Source organism: Mustelus asterias, chromosome 4 (genome assembly GCF_964213995.1).
Source record: "Mustelus asterias chromosome 4, sMusAst1.hap1.1, whole genome shotgun sequence".
Taxonomy (NCBI): domain Eukaryota; kingdom Metazoa; phylum Chordata; class Chondrichthyes; order Carcharhiniformes; family Triakidae; genus Mustelus; species Mustelus asterias.
The window spans coordinates 98952709-98970660 of record NC_135804.1 but is presented as its reverse complement, the minus strand read 5'-3'; the positions used below and the strand labels follow the sequence as shown (position 1 = coordinate 98970660).

The 17952-nt window shown below is 44.1% G+C and overlaps 1 protein-coding gene across 13 annotated transcripts in view; it reads left to right on the top strand.

Moving 5' to 3' along the window:
* The window catches only part of gdpd2 (glycerophosphodiester phosphodiesterase domain containing 2), a 169327-nt gene that overhangs the window by 91575 nt on the left and 59800 nt on the right, over positions 1 to 17952 (top strand). For 11 of the 13 annotated variants that reach the window (XR_013497651.1, XM_078211456.1, XM_078211460.1 and 8 more), the window contains 2 exons: positions 2818 to 2961; positions 16319 to 16422. Coding sequence is in view for 10 of the 13 variants with exons in the window: in XM_078211456.1 (XP_078067582.1) it covers positions 2854 to 2961; positions 16319 to 16422 (212 nt within the window). In the remaining 3 variants the exon portion in view is untranslated. Of the gene's footprint in view, positions 1 to 2817; positions 2962 to 16318; positions 16423 to 17182; positions 17351 to 17952 lie in introns of all 13 variants that reach the window. The other 2 variants (XM_078211465.1, XM_078211464.1) reach the window with 1 other exon arrangement.

Sequence of the window (17952 nt, the reverse complement as noted above, 5' to 3'; positions counted from 1 at the left end):
TGTAGGGTGAGAGAATGAAAAATGAGTCATAGCCACAAAAACAAGGGGAAAAGCAGTCCATAGAGAGAATAGAAGGTGTGAATGGCCAAACGACAGAGAAGCTGAAATCAGAGGGTAAGCTGTGACAGATGAAGATGTAGGGAAAGGGGGGAGATGGGTGGGAGAGAGGTAAAATTGAGAAAAATGGGGAAAGGGGAAGCAAAGGGGAAGATACGCTAGGGAAAGGGGGATAAAATAGGGGGAAAGAGTTGGGGAAAAAGAAAAAAGAAAGACAATAAAGAAATAAAAGGGAGAGAACAGTTAAAAATGAAATGAAATGAAATGAAAACAAAGGGGTTGAGGTGGGATAGAGCTACTCATCTGAAGTTGTTGAATTTGATGTTGAGACCAGAAGGTGGTAACGTGCGAGCCGGAAGATGAGATGCTGTTCCTCCAATTTGCGTTGAGCTTCACTGGAACATTGCAGCAGGCCAAGGGCAGACATGTGGGCATGGGAGCAGGATCGCATGTCAAAATGGCAAGCAATGGGAAGGTCAGGGTCTTGATTGCGCACAGACCGAAGGTGCTTAGCAAAGCGATCATCCAGTCTACGCTCGTTCTCTCTGATATAGAGGAGACCATATTGGGAGCAGTGAATGCAATACACCAAATTGAAAGAGGTGCAAGTGAAATGTTGCTTTGCCTGGAATAAGTGTGTTGGACCTTGGATGGGAAGCATGGAAGAGGTAAAGGGGCAGGTGTTACACTATCTGCGATTGCATGGGAAGGAGCCATGGGTGATGGGAGAGGTGTTGTGCATAGTGGAGGAGTAGACTAGGTTATCCCAGAAGGAATCGTCTCTGGGCAATGCTGACAGAGGGAGTGAAAAGAAGATGTGTTTGGTGGTGGCATCACGCTGGAGTTGGCAAAAATGGCAGAGGATTATGCTTTGCATATGAAGGCTGGTGGGGTGAAATGTGAGAACAGCGGGGACTCTATCCTTGTTCTGGGAGGGAGAGGAGGGGGTGAAGGTTGTGGCACAGGAGGTGGACCACACGCTGTTGAGGGCCCTGTCAACAACTGTAGGTCCCATGCTAAATTGCTGCTTAGTGTGTAAAAATGTGTAGGTGAGATGACTACTCATGGTAAATGTGTGGAATTACAGGGATAGAGTAAGGTGGGGGGGCCCAGGTAAGATACTCTGTCAGAGAGTTGGTGCAGACTCAATGGGCCGAATGGCTACTTTTGCACTGTAGGGATTCTATTATCCTATTTCTAGAATGTTATTTGTATCCTCTACAATGTAGACAGATGCAAAATATTGGTTTAATTCATCCACCATTTCTTTATTTTCTATTATTAATTCCCCAGACTCTGCAGGTCAGGAAGCATCTGTGAGAGATGTAGAATTAAAGTTTCAAGTCAATAGCCTTTCAAACAAATGGGAGGTGAGAAATGTAATAAATTTGAAGCAAGTGTTCGGGAGGAGGGTAGTAAGAGAACAGAAGGGAAGGTCTGTGATATGATGAAATACAGGAAAAATTAAATGACAAAAGAGTTAGAGGCACAAAGCCAAAGGGAGGGGTAATGAAACAAATAAAGCAACAAAGATGTGTCTGAGGGAGGCATATATGACAGAATGATGAACAGTTTCCATCTGAAAGCAAAAAACAAGTGACAGCAACACCAAAAACCCCAAATAAAAAGAAAACAAAATGCTGCAGGCAGAGATTATAGTCTAAAATTGCTGAACGCACAATGTTGAGTCCAGAAGGCTGTGAAGTACCTAATCAAGGTGCACCTTGAGCTCACATTAAATTTCATTGGAACACTGTAGTTGGTTAAGGTCAAAGAATTCACTTTGAGCCCAAAATGGATAATTAAAATGACAGGTGACTAGAATCACAGGATTATGCTTGCAGATTAAATGGAGGTATTCCTTGCGGACTACTTTGTGATTTGAGTGCTAAGTGTGGATTTAGATTGTTTGTGCTTTATTCTCCCAACGGGCATTGTGTGCCTCTGTGTCTCATGCTTCCTAAGAGAGTTGCATTGCAAAGGATTTAAGGTTTGCTGTACCAAATGTAGCTTATTTATTTTTCCTAGTGTTCCCCAGGAATTGGTCTTTCAGTCCCTCGATCCCACCCACTATTCAATGAAATTATGGCTGAATTGCATCTAAACTCTATCCACCCACCTTGGCTCCAGTTCAATCCATGTGTGTTGTGAGCAGCAAATACAGTAAACTAAACTGAAAAAAAAGTACATGTGAATCACTGTTTCACCTGAAAGGAGTGTTTGAGACCTTGGACAGTGAGGAGAGGAGGTGTTGCATTGTCTGTGCTTGTGTGGAAATGTGCCATGGGAAGTGGATGGGGCTGTTGGTAAATTGAGGGATAGACCAGGATTGATGGTTGGAGATGGCCTTTCAGGGTACTGAGAGGAGGAGGGATTGATGTGTTTGCTGGTAGCATCACACTGGAGATGACAGAACTGGCGCAGCATAAATATAGAAGCTGGTTGGTTGGTAGGTTAGGACAAGCAGAACCTTATTATGGTTCTGGGTGCAAGGGGAAGGGGTGAGAGCAGATGAGCTGGAAAGGGACAGTTTTAGTTGATCACTGGTGTATGTGTGCATTGTTGGGGGGTGGGGGTGGGGGGAGGCGGGGAGGAGAGGGGATGAATCTTCCGCTGAGGAAAAAGGAAGACATGTGAAAAGCATTGATGATTCCATCATCAGGAATAATGAAAGGGATACAATCATTCTATTCCATTTATGAAATTGTGGAAATATGCTGTTCTAATATGTGTCATTACTTATTGTTTTTTTTCCCCTAGGACTGTGCAGTTATTGCCTGAGAACTAGAGAGACTGATGATGGAAAGGCAGTTGATACTTCAGTTGAAGAATCTTTGCTTAACTTGTGTCACTGGGATTTATAGTTGCCAATGGAAAACGTATCCACCACAACCCAACAAAAAGGTACTATACTGAGTTCTACAGAAGACAATTACTACCTAGCAGAAGAGGGCCACTTTGTGATTTGAGTACAACGAGTGGATTTAGATTGTGCTTTATTTTTCTAATGTGCGTTGCATTTCTCTGTGCTTTATTCTTCCCAAGACAGTTGTATTCCGTCTGAAGAATTTATAAGGCTTGCTGCACCAACTGTAGCTCATTTATCTTTCCTACTGTTTCCCAAGCGTGGCAGCAGAACCCCCCCCACCCCCCCTCCCCCCCACCAAACTCAGGCAGAATGGCAGCGGATCCCCCCTTCTCCCTCACTGATCTCAGACAGAGTGACAGTGGACCCCCTTTCCCCTCCACTGATCACAGGCAGAGTGGCAGTGGACCCCTTTTCCCCTCCACTGATCTCAGCAGAGTGGCAGCAGACCCATCTTCCCATCCTACCGAGCTCAAGCAGAGAGTCATCGCACGCTCGGCACCCACCTCCTCACTAACTGGAGCGCCCGAATCGGACTTCGATGGAGCATGTCTGTTTCGTGCCAATTCTGGATGGGCGAAGATGGTTGTAAAGGGGGAAGTGCCAGTAAAGTTGGGCATTCAGCTCATTAAGTCAATTTAAATGCATGCAAATCGGGGTCCAGATCATGTCCATTTTCGGGCCATGGTAGTGGGGGAACCGGCATGGAGGTGCGCGCAGATCGCGCTACTTACCTCACGCCCGACTTTACCAGGTTTTCACATCAGAAAATGGGTGCAACACGATGGTAAAATTGGGCCCGATAGAAAGGTTGTGATTGCACTGGAAAGAGTGCAAAAGAGACTCATCAGTGTTTCAGCTATAAACCAAAGCTGACTAGGCTAGGGTTGTTCTCCTTAGAGCAGACAAGGCTGTGCGGGGACCTGATTGAGGTGCACAAAATTATGAGGGTAAATAGGAAAAAACTTTTCCGCTTAGTAGATGGTCAATAATCAGGAGGCATAGATTTAAGGTAAGGGGCAGGCTAGGATTTGAGGAATCTGGAACTCTCTGCCTGAAAGAGTGGTAGAAGCAGAAATTCTCACAACATTAAGAAGCATTTAAATGAGCATGTCATTGCTTGCAAGGACCAAGTGCTTAAGAGTGTGATTAGAGTAGATAGGTGCTTGATGGCCAGTGCAGTCACAATAGGTCAAAGAACCTCTTTTATGTGCTGCAAAACTCTATGGGTGCAATCTTACTGACCGTTCATGCCACGCTCCCACTGCAATGAGCTTGGAGAATTTGGCATCCAGCCAATTCTCCGTTCACCTGCCGTAACATCCCGGCCTATACCTTTATCCCCTTGTCCCAGACTCCCAACGGTAAAACACAAACTTCTCCATCTAACCTATCAATTCCTTTCAAAGTCATATTGTAGTTTATATAATCTCTCCTCATAAACTAACCCTTGAGCTTTGGTCACATTCTGGTGATTCAGGCTACTCTCCTTCAAAGGCCAATATATATACTTTCTGAAAGGGAAGAGCCCAGAAATATACATGCTACTCCAGATGCGGCATAATCAAGGTTTTGGCTCCACTGGTCAAATATTAAGCACAGTGTTTTTTTTAAACACCTCCTAAAGAATCATAGAATCCCTACAGTGCAGAAGGAGGCCATTCAACCCATCGAGTAGGCACTGATCAAAATCTCACCCAGGCCCTATTCCCGTAACCCCACATATTTACCCTGCTAATCCCCTTGACACTTGGGTCAATTTAGCATGGCCAATCAACCTAACCCACCTTTAGACAGTGGGAGGAAACTGGAGCACCTGGAGGAACCCCACAGAGAATGTGCCAACTACAGTTAATCTGTAATTTTACCTGATAACAGCTTTGACCAAATCAATTGAATTGGCTGATGATTGGATTCTCTGCTATTGGGGTCATCAGGAAGAGGCCAAAATGGATCATCCATTTGGCACTTCTGCCTGAAGATGGTTGTAAATACATCAGTCTTGTCCTTTGCACTGGTGGGCTGGATTCCCTCATCAATGAAGATAGGAATGTGTGTGAAGGCTCTTCTCTGGTTGGTTGTTTAATTGTCCACCATCTTTCATTACTGGATATGGCAGGACTTTGATCTGATCTAAAGCAAAATACTTCATTTTCTGGCAATCTGAAATAAGAATAAAAATGCTGGAAAACTCAGCAGGTTAGGCAGCATCTGAAGACAGAAACAGTTAATGTTTCAGGTGGATAACCTCTCATCAGTTCTGGCTTTGCTTGATTGGACCAACATTTTCTAAGTAATAACCTTTTTAATAATAGATACCAACATTTTTCTGATGACAGATGTTAACTAACTGGCCTGTAGTTTCCTGACTTTCTGACTCACTCCCCAGAATCTAGGGAATCTTGGAAAATTGAAACCAATGCATTTACTATCTCGGCAGCTACTTCTTTTAAGATCCTAGGCTGAAGTCCATCAGGATTTGGGGTCTTGTCAACTTTTAGTCCTAATAATTTTCTTAGTACTCTTTCCCTGGTAATTGTAACATTTCAAATTCCTCCCTTCCTTTCACCTCTTGACAGACACTAGGAAGGCACAGTGGTTAGCCTCACAATGCCAGGGACTCGGGTTTGATTCTGGGCTTGGGTGACTGTCTGCGTGGAGTTTGTATGTTCTCTCCATGTCTGCTTGGGTCTTCCCTGGGTGTTCTTGTTTACCCCCACAGTCCAAAGATGTCCAGGTTAGATGGAATGGCCATGCTAAATTGCTGCTTAGTGTATAAAAATGTGAGGGTGAAATGGACTAGACATGGTAAATGTGTGGAATTACCGGGATAGAGTGGGGGAGAGAGTACTCTGTCAGAGAGTTGGTGCAGACTTAATGGGCCAAATGGCTCCTTTTGCACTGTAGGGATTCTATGATCCTATTTCTGGGATGTTATTTGTATCCTCTACAATAAAGACAGATGCAAAATATTAGTTTAATTCATCCGCCATTTCCTTATTTTCCATTATTACTTCCCCAGACTGTAAAGGACCAACGTTCACTTTACTTTTTTCATTTTCAAATACCTGAATCATAGAATCTCTGCCACAATCCCAGGCAGTGCATTCCAGACCGTCACCACCATTGGGTAAAAAGGTTTTTTCCCACATCCGCCAAACTCCTACCCCTCGCCTTGAACGTATGTCCCCTTGTGACTGACCCTTCAACGAAGGGGAATAGCTGTTCCTTATCCACACTGTCCATGTGTCTCATAATCTTGTACACCTCGATCAGGCCGCCCCTCAGCCTTCTCTGCTCCAACGAACAACACACCCAAGCCTTCGCAACCTTTCTTCATAACTTAAATGTCCATCCCAGGCAGCATCCTTGTAAATCTCCTCTGCACCCCCTCCAGTGCAATCACATCCTTCCGATAATGTGATGACTGGTTATATAGAACTTTGGTACTGTGTACTCGAGCTTTGGCCTCACCAAAGTTCTATGCAACTCCAACATGACTTCCCTGCTTTTGTAGTCAATGCCTCGATTGATAAAGGCAGGTATCCCATATGCCCTTCAGAGGTTTGTGGACAAACACACCAAGGTTTCTTTGTTCCATAGAACCTCCTAGTGTCCTATCATTCATTGAGCACTTTCTTGTCAAATTACTCCTTCCAAAGTGTATAATCTCATGCTTTTCAGGGTTAAATTCCATCTGCCAGTTATCTGCCCATTTGACCATTCCACCTATATCTTCTTGTTGTCCAAGACACTCTGCCTCACTGTTAACCACCTGACCAATCTTTGTGTCATCCGTAAATTTACTAATCCTACCCCCCCCACATAATCATCAATGTCATTTGTATAATGACAAATAATAGGGGGCCCAACACAGATCTCTGTGGCATGCCACTGGACACTGGCTTCCAGTCACTAACACTGGGATGTTGGATTTATGTCACATTATCAGTAACCCCCACAGCTTGCCTCCTGGGCTTGCAGAATCTCACTAGCTGTTCTGTCTGGAGACAATACACATCTCTTTAACCTGTGTTTTATGTTCCCTCCACCCACATTGTCTGTACCTTTGAGACCTGGCTGGTTGTAGGATTCGCATTCTAATCAGTATTCTGCAACTTGATTTTGTGTCTGTTTGCACTGTTTGAGAGCACATTTCCACTCCATCTGACGAAGGAGCAGTGCTCCGAAAGCTTATGGTATTTGCTACCAAATAAACCTGTTGGACTTTAACCTGGTGTTGTGAGACTTCTTACTGTGTTCCAGTCACTAAACCAGCCTTCTGTCATCACCCTCTGTCTCCTACAACTGAGCCAATTTTGAATCCACTTTATCAAATTACCCTGTATCCCATGTGAGTTTACCTTCTTTACAAGTCTCCCGTGTGGGACCTTCTCAAAGGCTTTGCTGAAATCCACATAAACTGCACTGACTGCACTACCCTCATCTACACACCTGGTCAAAAAATTCAATCAAATTTGTTGGGCATGACCCACCTCTGACAAAGTCATGCTGATTATCCCTGATCAAGTTTTACCTCTCCAAGTGGAGATAGATGCTCTCCTTCAGTTTCTCTAATAGTTTCCTTACCACTGATGTGAGACTCACTGGTTTGTAGTTCCCTGGTTTATCTCTACAACCCTTCTTAAATAGCGGAACCACATTAGCTGTTCTCCAGTCATCTGGCACTTCTCCTGTGGCCAGAGAGGAATTGAAAATTTGGGTCAGAGAATGTTGCCTCCCATAATAGCCTCGGGCACAATTCATCTGAACCTGGAGATTTATCCACTTTTAATGCTGCCAACACCCCCGATACCTTACCCTTCCCTATGTCAATTTGCTCAAGAACTTCACAGTCTCTCTCCCTGAATTCCGTACCATTGTCCTCATTCTCTTGGGTGAAGACTGATGTGAAGTTATCATTCTACACTCTGCCAATGTCCTCTTTCTGCACCCACAGATTGTCCCCTAATGGGCTCTACTCTTTCCCTGTTTATCCTCTTCCCATTGATATACTTAGAGAATATCTTGGGATTTTCCCTACTTTTACTAGCCAGAGCTTTCTCATATCCCTTCTTTGCATTCCTATTTGCTGAAGAAACTCTGTTTTTATATCTCTAGCTAACTTTCTCTCATACTCTAGTTTCTCCCTTTTTTGTAGCCATTATTTTCTGTTTTTTTATATTCTGTCTAATCTTCTAACTTGTCATGAATCTTGGCAGAATTGTATGCTTTTTCTTTCGAGTTGACACAATCTTTAACTTCCTTAGTTAGCCATGGATGGTACATCCTTTCCTGAGAATCTTTCTTTCTCACTGGAATGTATCTTTGCTGAGTTTTATAAAATATCTCCTTAAATATCTGCCAATGCATCTCTAGTGACTTATCCCTTAACCTAATTACAGTTAATTTTAGCCAGCTCTGTCTTCATGTCCTCTAATTGCCCTTATTTAAGTGCAAAAGAATCACTCTTCTCTCCCTCAAACTAAGTGCAACATTCAATCATGTTATCAGCACAGTAAAGGCACCTTTACAATTAACTTATTTTATCCTACCTCATTACACATTACCAGATCTAGAATAACCTGCTCTTTGGATGGGTCTAACATGTTCTGCTCTAAGAAATGTTCCCAAAAATACTATAAACCCATCTTCCAGGTTACCTTTGACAATCTGATTCGCTCAATTATTAAGATTAAAATCACCCATGATTATCACCGTATCTTTCTCACTAGTCCCTATTACTTCTTCCTGTATACTCCATCCTATAATCTGGTTACTGTTAAGGGGCCTATAAATTACTCCCATTAATGACTTCCTACCTTTACTATTTCTTATCTCTAGCCAAACTGATTCCACATTTGATCTTTTTAACTAAGGTAATCTCTCTCTATTGTACTGTCATCCCTAATTAACAGAGTTACCCTTAATCTTTTCCGAGCTTCCTGTCCTTCTGAAATGCCATGCACCCTTGAATATTCAGGTCCCGGCCTTTGTCACCTTGCAGCCATGTCTCTATAATGGTTATCAGGACATACATATTTATTTCTATTTGAGCTGCCAATTCATCTATTTTGTTATGAATGCTGCATGCATTCAGGCACGGAGCCATTAATTCTTTTCACTATTTTTGCAATATGTGGCGTTATTTGTTGGTGCCCTCTAACATTTATATGCTCTATCCCTTCCCCCCATGCTTTGATTATCACTTCTTTTATTGTTACCTCACCTTTTTGCCTTGCCTACTCTCTTTAATTGAACACATCTTCTCACACTTGCTCCCTTGGCCCTAGTATTTATTTTAAAACCTTCTCTATCTGCCTAGTTACATGACTCATCAGAAGACTGGTCCCAGCACAGTTCAGGTGAAGACTGTCCTAACAGTACATCTCCCAGTTTCCCTAGTACCAGTGTCCCCTGAATCAAAACCCATTTCTCCCACACCAAAACCGAGCCAAGGATGCAAGTCTCTAATCTTGTTTATCCAATGCCTAGTCCATACCACTGTGCCGCTACCTCTGGTGAGTTTGTCCTACCAGTGGAACAGGGCATATCCTGGGGAAGGTGATGTCGGAGTCTGGAACGTTAGTTGTAAAGTATGACTATGTCAGAATATTACTTGATTAGCCTCTGGGACAGGCCTCCCCACAGGTTTCCAGATGTTAGTGAGGAAGGCAAGTGCCTAGGTTGATACTGGGTGGTCCATTTGGTTTTATTCTTATTAAACCTTTGTAAAACTGAGTGGCTTGATGGGCCATTTCAAAGGGCAGTTTAGAGTTAATCACATTGCTGTAGTTCTGCAGTCAGGTTGGATAAGATGATAGACTTCCTTCCCTATAGGACATCAGTGAACTAAATGGATTTTCACAATCATTTGATTGTTTTATGACCATCATTACTGACGCTAGTTTTATATTCCAGATGTATAAATTAATTGAATTATAAATTTCACAGCTGCCATAGTGAGAATTGAACTCACGCCCCCAGACTCTTAGGGTAGTATTTCACGAGATTTTTTCTCAGTGTCGGACGGGCATGAAACTAGGAGAGTTCCAGATCCATTTTTTGGGCACGTTTTCAGGCCCAGCCTTATGCACTCTGCCTTTAAAATTTTGGGCGAGCCCGTTTCTTGCAACAGAAGGCAATGGGCAGGGTTTAACATGCCTGACAGCCTGTAGAGGGAGGTATTCCGCATGTGCAGACCTCTGATGCTGCACATGCGCATTAACAGGAGCAGGAGTCTGACAAAGAGAGAGTTGACAGGCCCCTGCTACTGCAGGCAGCCTCAAACAGCTCCCTTCCCGCCCCCACCCCCCCCCCGCCCACAACCCGAGATGCAGCCCTCTGCTACCCAGACCAATCGCGACACCCCCCTCCCCCACTGATCGCGGCCCCACTGCCTTCCCCCAACAATCATGGTCCAGCCGTCCTCCTCCTCCATCGATCACATGCAGAGTGGCAGTGAATCCCCCTCCACCCACAGACCCCACCCCATCGGCCTCTCCCTACATGGACCAAGCCCAATTGGCCCTGCCCACCCACAGGCCCCATGCCCTGGCACTCCCCCCACAGACCGCACCCCCTATTGGCTCCGCCACCTGGCACTGCCTAGTGGGCATTGCCCAGGTGCCAGGCTGGCATTGTCCAGGTGCCAGGATGGCACTGCCAGTCTGCACTGCCCAAGGGGTACCCCTGCCTTGCCCTCAGCCTCCCCGGGGGGCCTCAATGGTCTCCAGTTCCACCGGTGAGGCCAACAGGACTGTTCCCCATTCATGGGGAGCATGTTCTTTCCTCGCCAGAGAGAGCCTCTGCTGGCAAGGCCATAAGGCGAGCAAGCCTGGATGATGGAGCGCCGGGCTCACTAAACAGATGCAAAATATGATTTTAATAAATTTCAATAAATTAACCAGCCTCTTGCCCAATTCCAGCGAGAGGCTGACCGCGCCGGAAATCCGTGTGTTGTAAAACCGTGCCGATCACGAAAACTGGCGCCATTCGTGCTAGCCATTTTACGCCCGATTCTACAGCATTTTCCTGCCACAAAATGGGTGTAAAACGGTGGTGAAATCCCACCCTTAGTGTAGGATCTTGGATTACTAATCCAATGTTAAAACTAATGTTAAAAATATATGTCTTTAAAATTGCAAGATATTTCTATTTTGCACCATGATCAGCTCTTAGGTTGAGCTTGCTCTGGTGCTGAGTGCTGCCTCAAACTGGTTAGGTTTTTGAGTTTGCATTGCAACTGATACATGGAGTGGGTGATAAGCTACAACAAAAGTACAAATAGTCTTCTCTGGGTTCAGTTCACCTCAGTCATTATTGGTTAGCCTTCACAAGCACTGTACAGTCTGTCGTTGTCTCCCCATACCTTCTGTAAACAATGATCAAATGTTTTGTGGTATTGTTTTGGGTGTGTCCTTAACAATGTGGATTTTTCTTGTAAAATGAAATACTTGATCAAGAGCCAGTTACAAAGTAAAGTGTAGACACATTGCTTTGCCTTAACATGAATCATTAATTATTTTCTTGCTATAGTATACATAAATCATTAATACTTTCATTTTGAAATCCTGAACCTCTCTGTGCCCTTCAATCCAATAGTAAAGCTATCTTGTCCTATGGGGCACACAATAAAGTAAATATTAGGAAACATGCATCTAAAAGAAGATATATAGCAGCTGTCAAATAAAATGAGGAGGGATTCCTCCTGCTATGTTCCTGGAGCATAATTACAGCAGCCTCATTGCATTTACCTACACAAGCCCCATAAAAGGTGAAAAAACAAGTTATTCTGGGTCGAGATTCTCCCAAATTGGGACTAAGTGCCCTGGAGGTTTTTCAGCTGATGTTAGCAGCGTCTATCAGATGGGATACTAAATTATTCATATCGGACAACCTGCTGACCAGCAGTATACCATCTACAAGATGCACTGTAGCAACTCACCAAGGCTCTTGAAACAGTATCTTCCAAACCCAGGACTTCTACCACCTAGAAGGACAAGGGCAGCAGATGCATGGGAACACCATCACTTGCAAGTTCCTTTCCAAGCCATTTGTCATCCTGATCTGGAACTATATTACCATTCCTTCATTGTCACTGGGTAAAAATCCTGGAACTCCCTTCCTAACAGCACTGTAGTGTGATTGTAATGGTTCAAGAAGGTGGCTCACCACCACTTCCTCAGAGGCAATTAGGGATGGGCAATAAATGCTGGCCTAGTCAGCCCACAGCCTGTTAAAGAGTTTTAAAAAGCTATTACTGAAGGGAGCTTTGATTTTAATTCCCCACACAATTAGGACGGGCATTCCTCTGGGGGCTGAACTAACCTATGTAGGCTCTTGGGTAAGTGGCAAAGGGTTACACCCTGTAGAGGATAAAGTAAAAGCCATCAAGGAAGCATCAACTCCAAGGAACACCATGAAGTTAAAATCGTTCCTGGGATCAATTAATTATTATGGAAAATTTATCCCGAGTTTAGCTTCCATGCTGACCCCCTTGCATGTCTTACTATGGAAATACCAAAGATGGTCTTGGGAAGCTGGCAGGCAGGGCTTTCACCAAAGTCAGGAAAGTGTTAGCTACTATCATCTAACTTATTGGCCCATGTTGATCCCAAGAAAGAACTCATGCTGACATGCAATGCTTCCCCATATGGGGCTGGGATTGTATTTTCACATTGCTGGAAAGACCCATTGTGTATGGATCAATGACCCTTTCGAATGCGGAACTAATACATTCTTGGATTGAGAAAGAAGGTCGTATGAAAAAAGTCCATCAATATATCTATGGCAGATGTTTCATAATAGTTACCAATCACAAACCCTTATTGGGACTTTTCAAAGAGGATAAGGCAATTACCCCCTGTTGCCTCCGCTGAGAAACAGCGTCGGGCCTTAACCTACGAGTATCTTCTCGAGCACTGCCCTGGAACCAGAAAAGCCAATGCCACACACTGAGTTGCTCCCTGTTGTCTACAAGCCTGGCTCCTTCACCAGCATGAGAAGAGGTTGTGATGATTCTAAATTTTTGGAGACTTTTCCAGTTTCCAAAAAGCAGATTAAGGCCTGGACACACAAATAAGCAATCTTGTCTAAAAGAAGGCATATGATCCTGCAATGTGAATTCCAAGGATGACCCTCTGAGGGAAAGAAACCCTACCTAGCTAAGAAATTAAACCCTTCTGCTCTCCAATGGTATCTGACACATCAGAACAGCACTTTATCACTCATCATCAAATGGACTGGCAGAATGGGCAGTGCAAATCTTCAAAAATGGTGTGAAACAACAACCAGCAGCACCCATGGAGATCAGATAGGCGCAATTTTTGTTTGACACAGAACACAAGTTGCCTCAGTGGAGCTATTAATGGGACAGCGGTTTCATACTGGACAAGTCTACTGTTCCCAAACCTGGCAGGGACGGTGGTGACCCCACAAGAAAATAAATCCGGATTCTGCAAGGACAGACAGAATATTTGAAATGGATGATCTGGTTTATGTGAGGAATTTCAGAGATGGTCCCAGTTGCGTCCCTGGGGTTGTTATGGATAAAACATGGCAGTATCCTAAGGTTAAAGTCCAAGGTAAAACCTTGAAGAAACACCTGGACTATCTTAGAGGCAGGGAGTCCATGCCCGAACAGGTCTTATTCCCAGCCATGGAGACAGCTGCTTCCAGTGTTAGCCCTCAACTCAAAGCCAACTCCACGTTAGATCCTCCGGATGGTGAAGGTACGGACTCAGAGATGAAAGCTGAAATAGAACCTGAGGAGAAATTTGCATCAGTGACCCTGAGACATTCCCTCCGGAAATGAAGGTGCCCTGTTTAGTTTACAATGGCTGACCCAGCCCCACCTTCAATGGGCCTCAGGCCAACTGCTAAGTGACAGAAAGGATATTCTCACAGTGGGGTGCCTGGGGAGAAACTGACCTAAGCGGGGGGATTGGGGGGGGGTGGTTAGGGTGGGGGGGGGGAATATTATGATGGCCATGAAGGACACAGGGGATCATTGATAGATCTCTCAGTGGGCTTCATGCAGTACAAACTTCCTTTTTGAGAGAGGGGAGGCTCACCTGATGGGAAGTGAACAGTAGAAGCTTAATCTGTTTGCTTTAACCCAGACCATTGTTGTAGCTCCTGGGGTACAGACTTGCCTTTTGGTTTCCAGTAAAGGGTTTCTGGTGGTGGGAAACTGACTTTGGCTGAATTACTACAGACCCCAAGACATCTCAAATCTCAGACAATAACTGAGGAAAACTGAGGAGAATCAGCATTCATTCCTGAGAGCTGTGACATACCTTGACTTGGTGAAGTGAAGGAACATGCAAGATCCTGTAAAAGATAGGGGAACTCTTGGTGGACATACAAGTAGAATGAGCAGTGATCTGTTGAGATTGTTAGGCTTAAAGTGTACTATTTATGAAATTGTGTTCTGTTAGTAATACTTGCCTTATACAGTAAAGTTTTTTTGAAAACTTGCAGTGCAATTCTGTTTGTGATTGGGAGATTGACTCAACTTTTAAAACATTACTGGTCTCCACAGAACTCCTTCCTGAGAAAGCGCAGGGTCATGTGCAGAGAATGGGGGAATCCATCCAGCTTATTTATTTCATAGAAACCCTACGGTGCAAAAGAGGTCATTCAACCCATCGAGTCTGCACCGACTCTCTGACAGAATATCTTATTCAGGCCTTCTACCCCACCCTATCCCCATAACCCCACACATTTCCCATGGGTAAACCATCTAATCCACACATCTTGGGATATTAAGGGGCAATTTCACATGGCCAATCCACCTAACCTGCATATCTTTGGACTGTGGAAGGAAACTGGAGCACCCAGCATGCAGACACAGGGAGAATGTGCAAACTCCACAAAGACAGTCCCTGAAGCCAGAATTGAACCCAAGTCACTGGTGCTGTGAGGCAGCAGTGCTAACCATTGTGCCACCGTGCTTCACTTACCCTCACTTATGTTGCCATGATTCAGAGCTTTGAATGCACCAGCTGAGGACAATGGTCAATTGCATGTAGAGCTATATGTGACAGCACTATCTCTTTTCCAATTGGTAGGCAGTGACTAGTGGGATACCGGAGGGATCTGTGCTGGGGCCCCAACTGTTCAAATAATATATTAATGATTTGGACGAGGAAACTAAATGCATTATCTCCAAATTTGCAGAAGATACAAAATTGGATGAGAGGGTGAGCTGTGAGGAGGATGCAGACATGCTCCAGCATGATTTGGACAGGGCTGATTGAGTGGGCATATGCATGGCAGGTGCAGTATAATGTGGATAAATGTGAGGTAATCCACTTCAGCAGCAAAAATAGGAAGACAGATTGTTTGAATGGGTGTAAATTGAGAGAAGCTTAAAGTTTTTATCAGTGTCACAAGTAAGCTTACATTAACACTGCAATGAAGTTACTATGAAAATCCCCTAGTCACCACACTCCAGGTCTGTTCGGGTACACTGAGGGAGAAGTTAGCATGGCCAATGTACCTAACCAGCATGTCTTTCAGACAGTGAGAGGGAACTGGAGCATCCAGAGGAAACTCACAAAGACACGGGGAGAATGTGCAAACGCCACAAAGACAGACACCCAAGGCCAGAATTGAACCCGGGTCCCTGGAGCTGTGAGGCTGCAGCGCTAACCACTATGCCTTGTGTTCCAATCCACCAGTCAGTCAGTCCTGACATAGACAAAAATGACATATGCCAAAGTGTCTCTGTTGCAGACTTGCAGCCTGAAGCTAGTCCATATCAGTACTTAACATCCAAGATGGTCCTAGGAGGCTTTTGGAGAAATATAGCTGTCAAGCATCTCAATGCTCCAGCACAAAGCTTTGTTTAACAAATCACACATCACACTCTGACAGGAGAGGTAAACAGCTGGGGGAAAAAAGAACACTAGTATGAGGTGCAGGCTGCACTCAGAAAAAACAGATTTGACACTAAATAAAAACAGAAAATGCTAGAAATACTCCTGTGTTCTCCTCGTGTCTGTATAGGTTTCCTCCTGGTGCTCCAGTGTGGTGACTAGGGGATTTTCACAGTAACTTCATTGCAGTGTTAATGTAAGCCTACTTGTGACACTAATAAATAAACAAGTAATGCCAATATTTAACTGCAGTCTGGACCTTAAAAATGTGTCCACTATCTCTTGCCTAGTTCTAAACTATTCAAACTGAAAGTGTTGTTCACAATAAAGGAAAAGAAATGCTGCATGTCAGAGGTTTAATGCTCAATTGTTTAAGAGAATCTGAAACTGAACATAAGGGAACCTGAACATAAAGTTGGTGGGAACAAACTATTGGCCAACTGGTCTTAACGACTTTTTACATGTAATAGACTGTCTCTCCTTTGTCTAAGTCCCTAACTTATCATTACAGAATGAGTGTCTGTGGTATCTGATCCTATCCTGTACCTTTGGCATCAGCGTTTTCTGGTTTTACTGCTGGTGGGCATTGCGCAATGACTACAGCAACTTGAATGAGTAAGTATGAAATGTTTCCAGTAACTCAGGAGTCAAGCTCCTGGTCTCCTTCCGGGACTTGCCTGCAATGTTTTTGGGCTTTTACATTAAATTCTTTTCTCCCGAGCTGCTCCAAAGACAATTCTTGTTATTAAGTCTTCGCTCCCAACAAAGCGGAAAGTGTCCTTACAAACCAACATTGGGGAATTGTAGTGAGACCCGCTGAAGGGGGATGGGGTTAAAATCCTTTAACACTGTGAATTGGTATCACATGCTTTGTTTGATTTTGGAAGGTGGGTAGGATGAATATCCTTACCAGACCATGAATTAAAACAATAGACTGCCAGGTTTAAAATCAGTGAATGGTTGCAGGACAGAATGAGGCCAATCAGCAGTCTGGTAAAGCAGCCAGTTAGTTTCACCATCCTGCACTTTTCCAGAACCTCTGCAATTTGTTTTCTCTTTCAAAATGCTTATCCAATTCCCTTTTGAAAGCCCCAGATATACCTCTGAGGCTAGTCTGAGTCAAAAGGCTTTATTCTCACAAGCTTGCGGGAGAACCTGACCCCTTGAAAGCGGAAGCCAAAGTTCTCCCTGACCACAGAAAAGTGGGGATATATATACAGCATGGCTTCTAATACTGGTCACAAATCAACCCCAGACCAGTCACGACTCAGAAATACAATTTACAACTGCTGGTCACGAAGCAAGCTTCCAGACCAACTACAAAAAATACATTGATAGCTTCTTGACCATAAACCAGTGTATCTGGCATCCTCAGCACACGAAGCGCAGGTCTTCTGTTTCCTGTTCTTCCCGTGGTTCCCCTTTGAAGTTCCGACGCTCTTCCAGCTGCCCCAGCGGGAGTTCCTCTTCAAACAGCCGATATCACGCTCCACACCATGGAATCGCCTGTCTTCCGCAAACCACACACAAACTTGTAGGAAAGGTAAGACTTCACAAACACATTCACATTTACATTGACTATCTATTGTTATAAAAATAAAGGTTAACTGGTATTAATGTCAGAAGAAGTACAAACAAGAATAACTTTTATTCATGTCAAAAGCAGTATAAACCTGAGGAGATTAGCCACAATGAAGGGTTATGTTTGTGATACAGTCTCGGTACAAAAAAACATTAACCCTTTCCCTTCTTCAATCCCCCCTTTTGGTCAGGGCCAAGTTCAAACATGGCCCCATGACCAATTCAGAGCCAAGCGTTACCAGCAGATGGGCCTAGCTCCTTCATCAGGAGGTCTGCCCCCTCTGTTCGTACACATGCACTCGGCATAATTCGGGCGGTGACAGTTTGACAACAAGTGTTCAATAATGCCATACCAACACAACAAACGATAACAATGACAGTTAATACAAGCAACCCATGCATCAAGTATGATCCCCATGACCCAAACCATTGCCCTAGCCATCCCGGAGAGTTATAATTATGATATTGGCTCCCTTCACCTTGTATTGTCTTCGCTACTCGTTTGATATGATCTGCCAAACGAGTTACATTTTCTGAACCATCTGGGATATATGTGCAGCATTC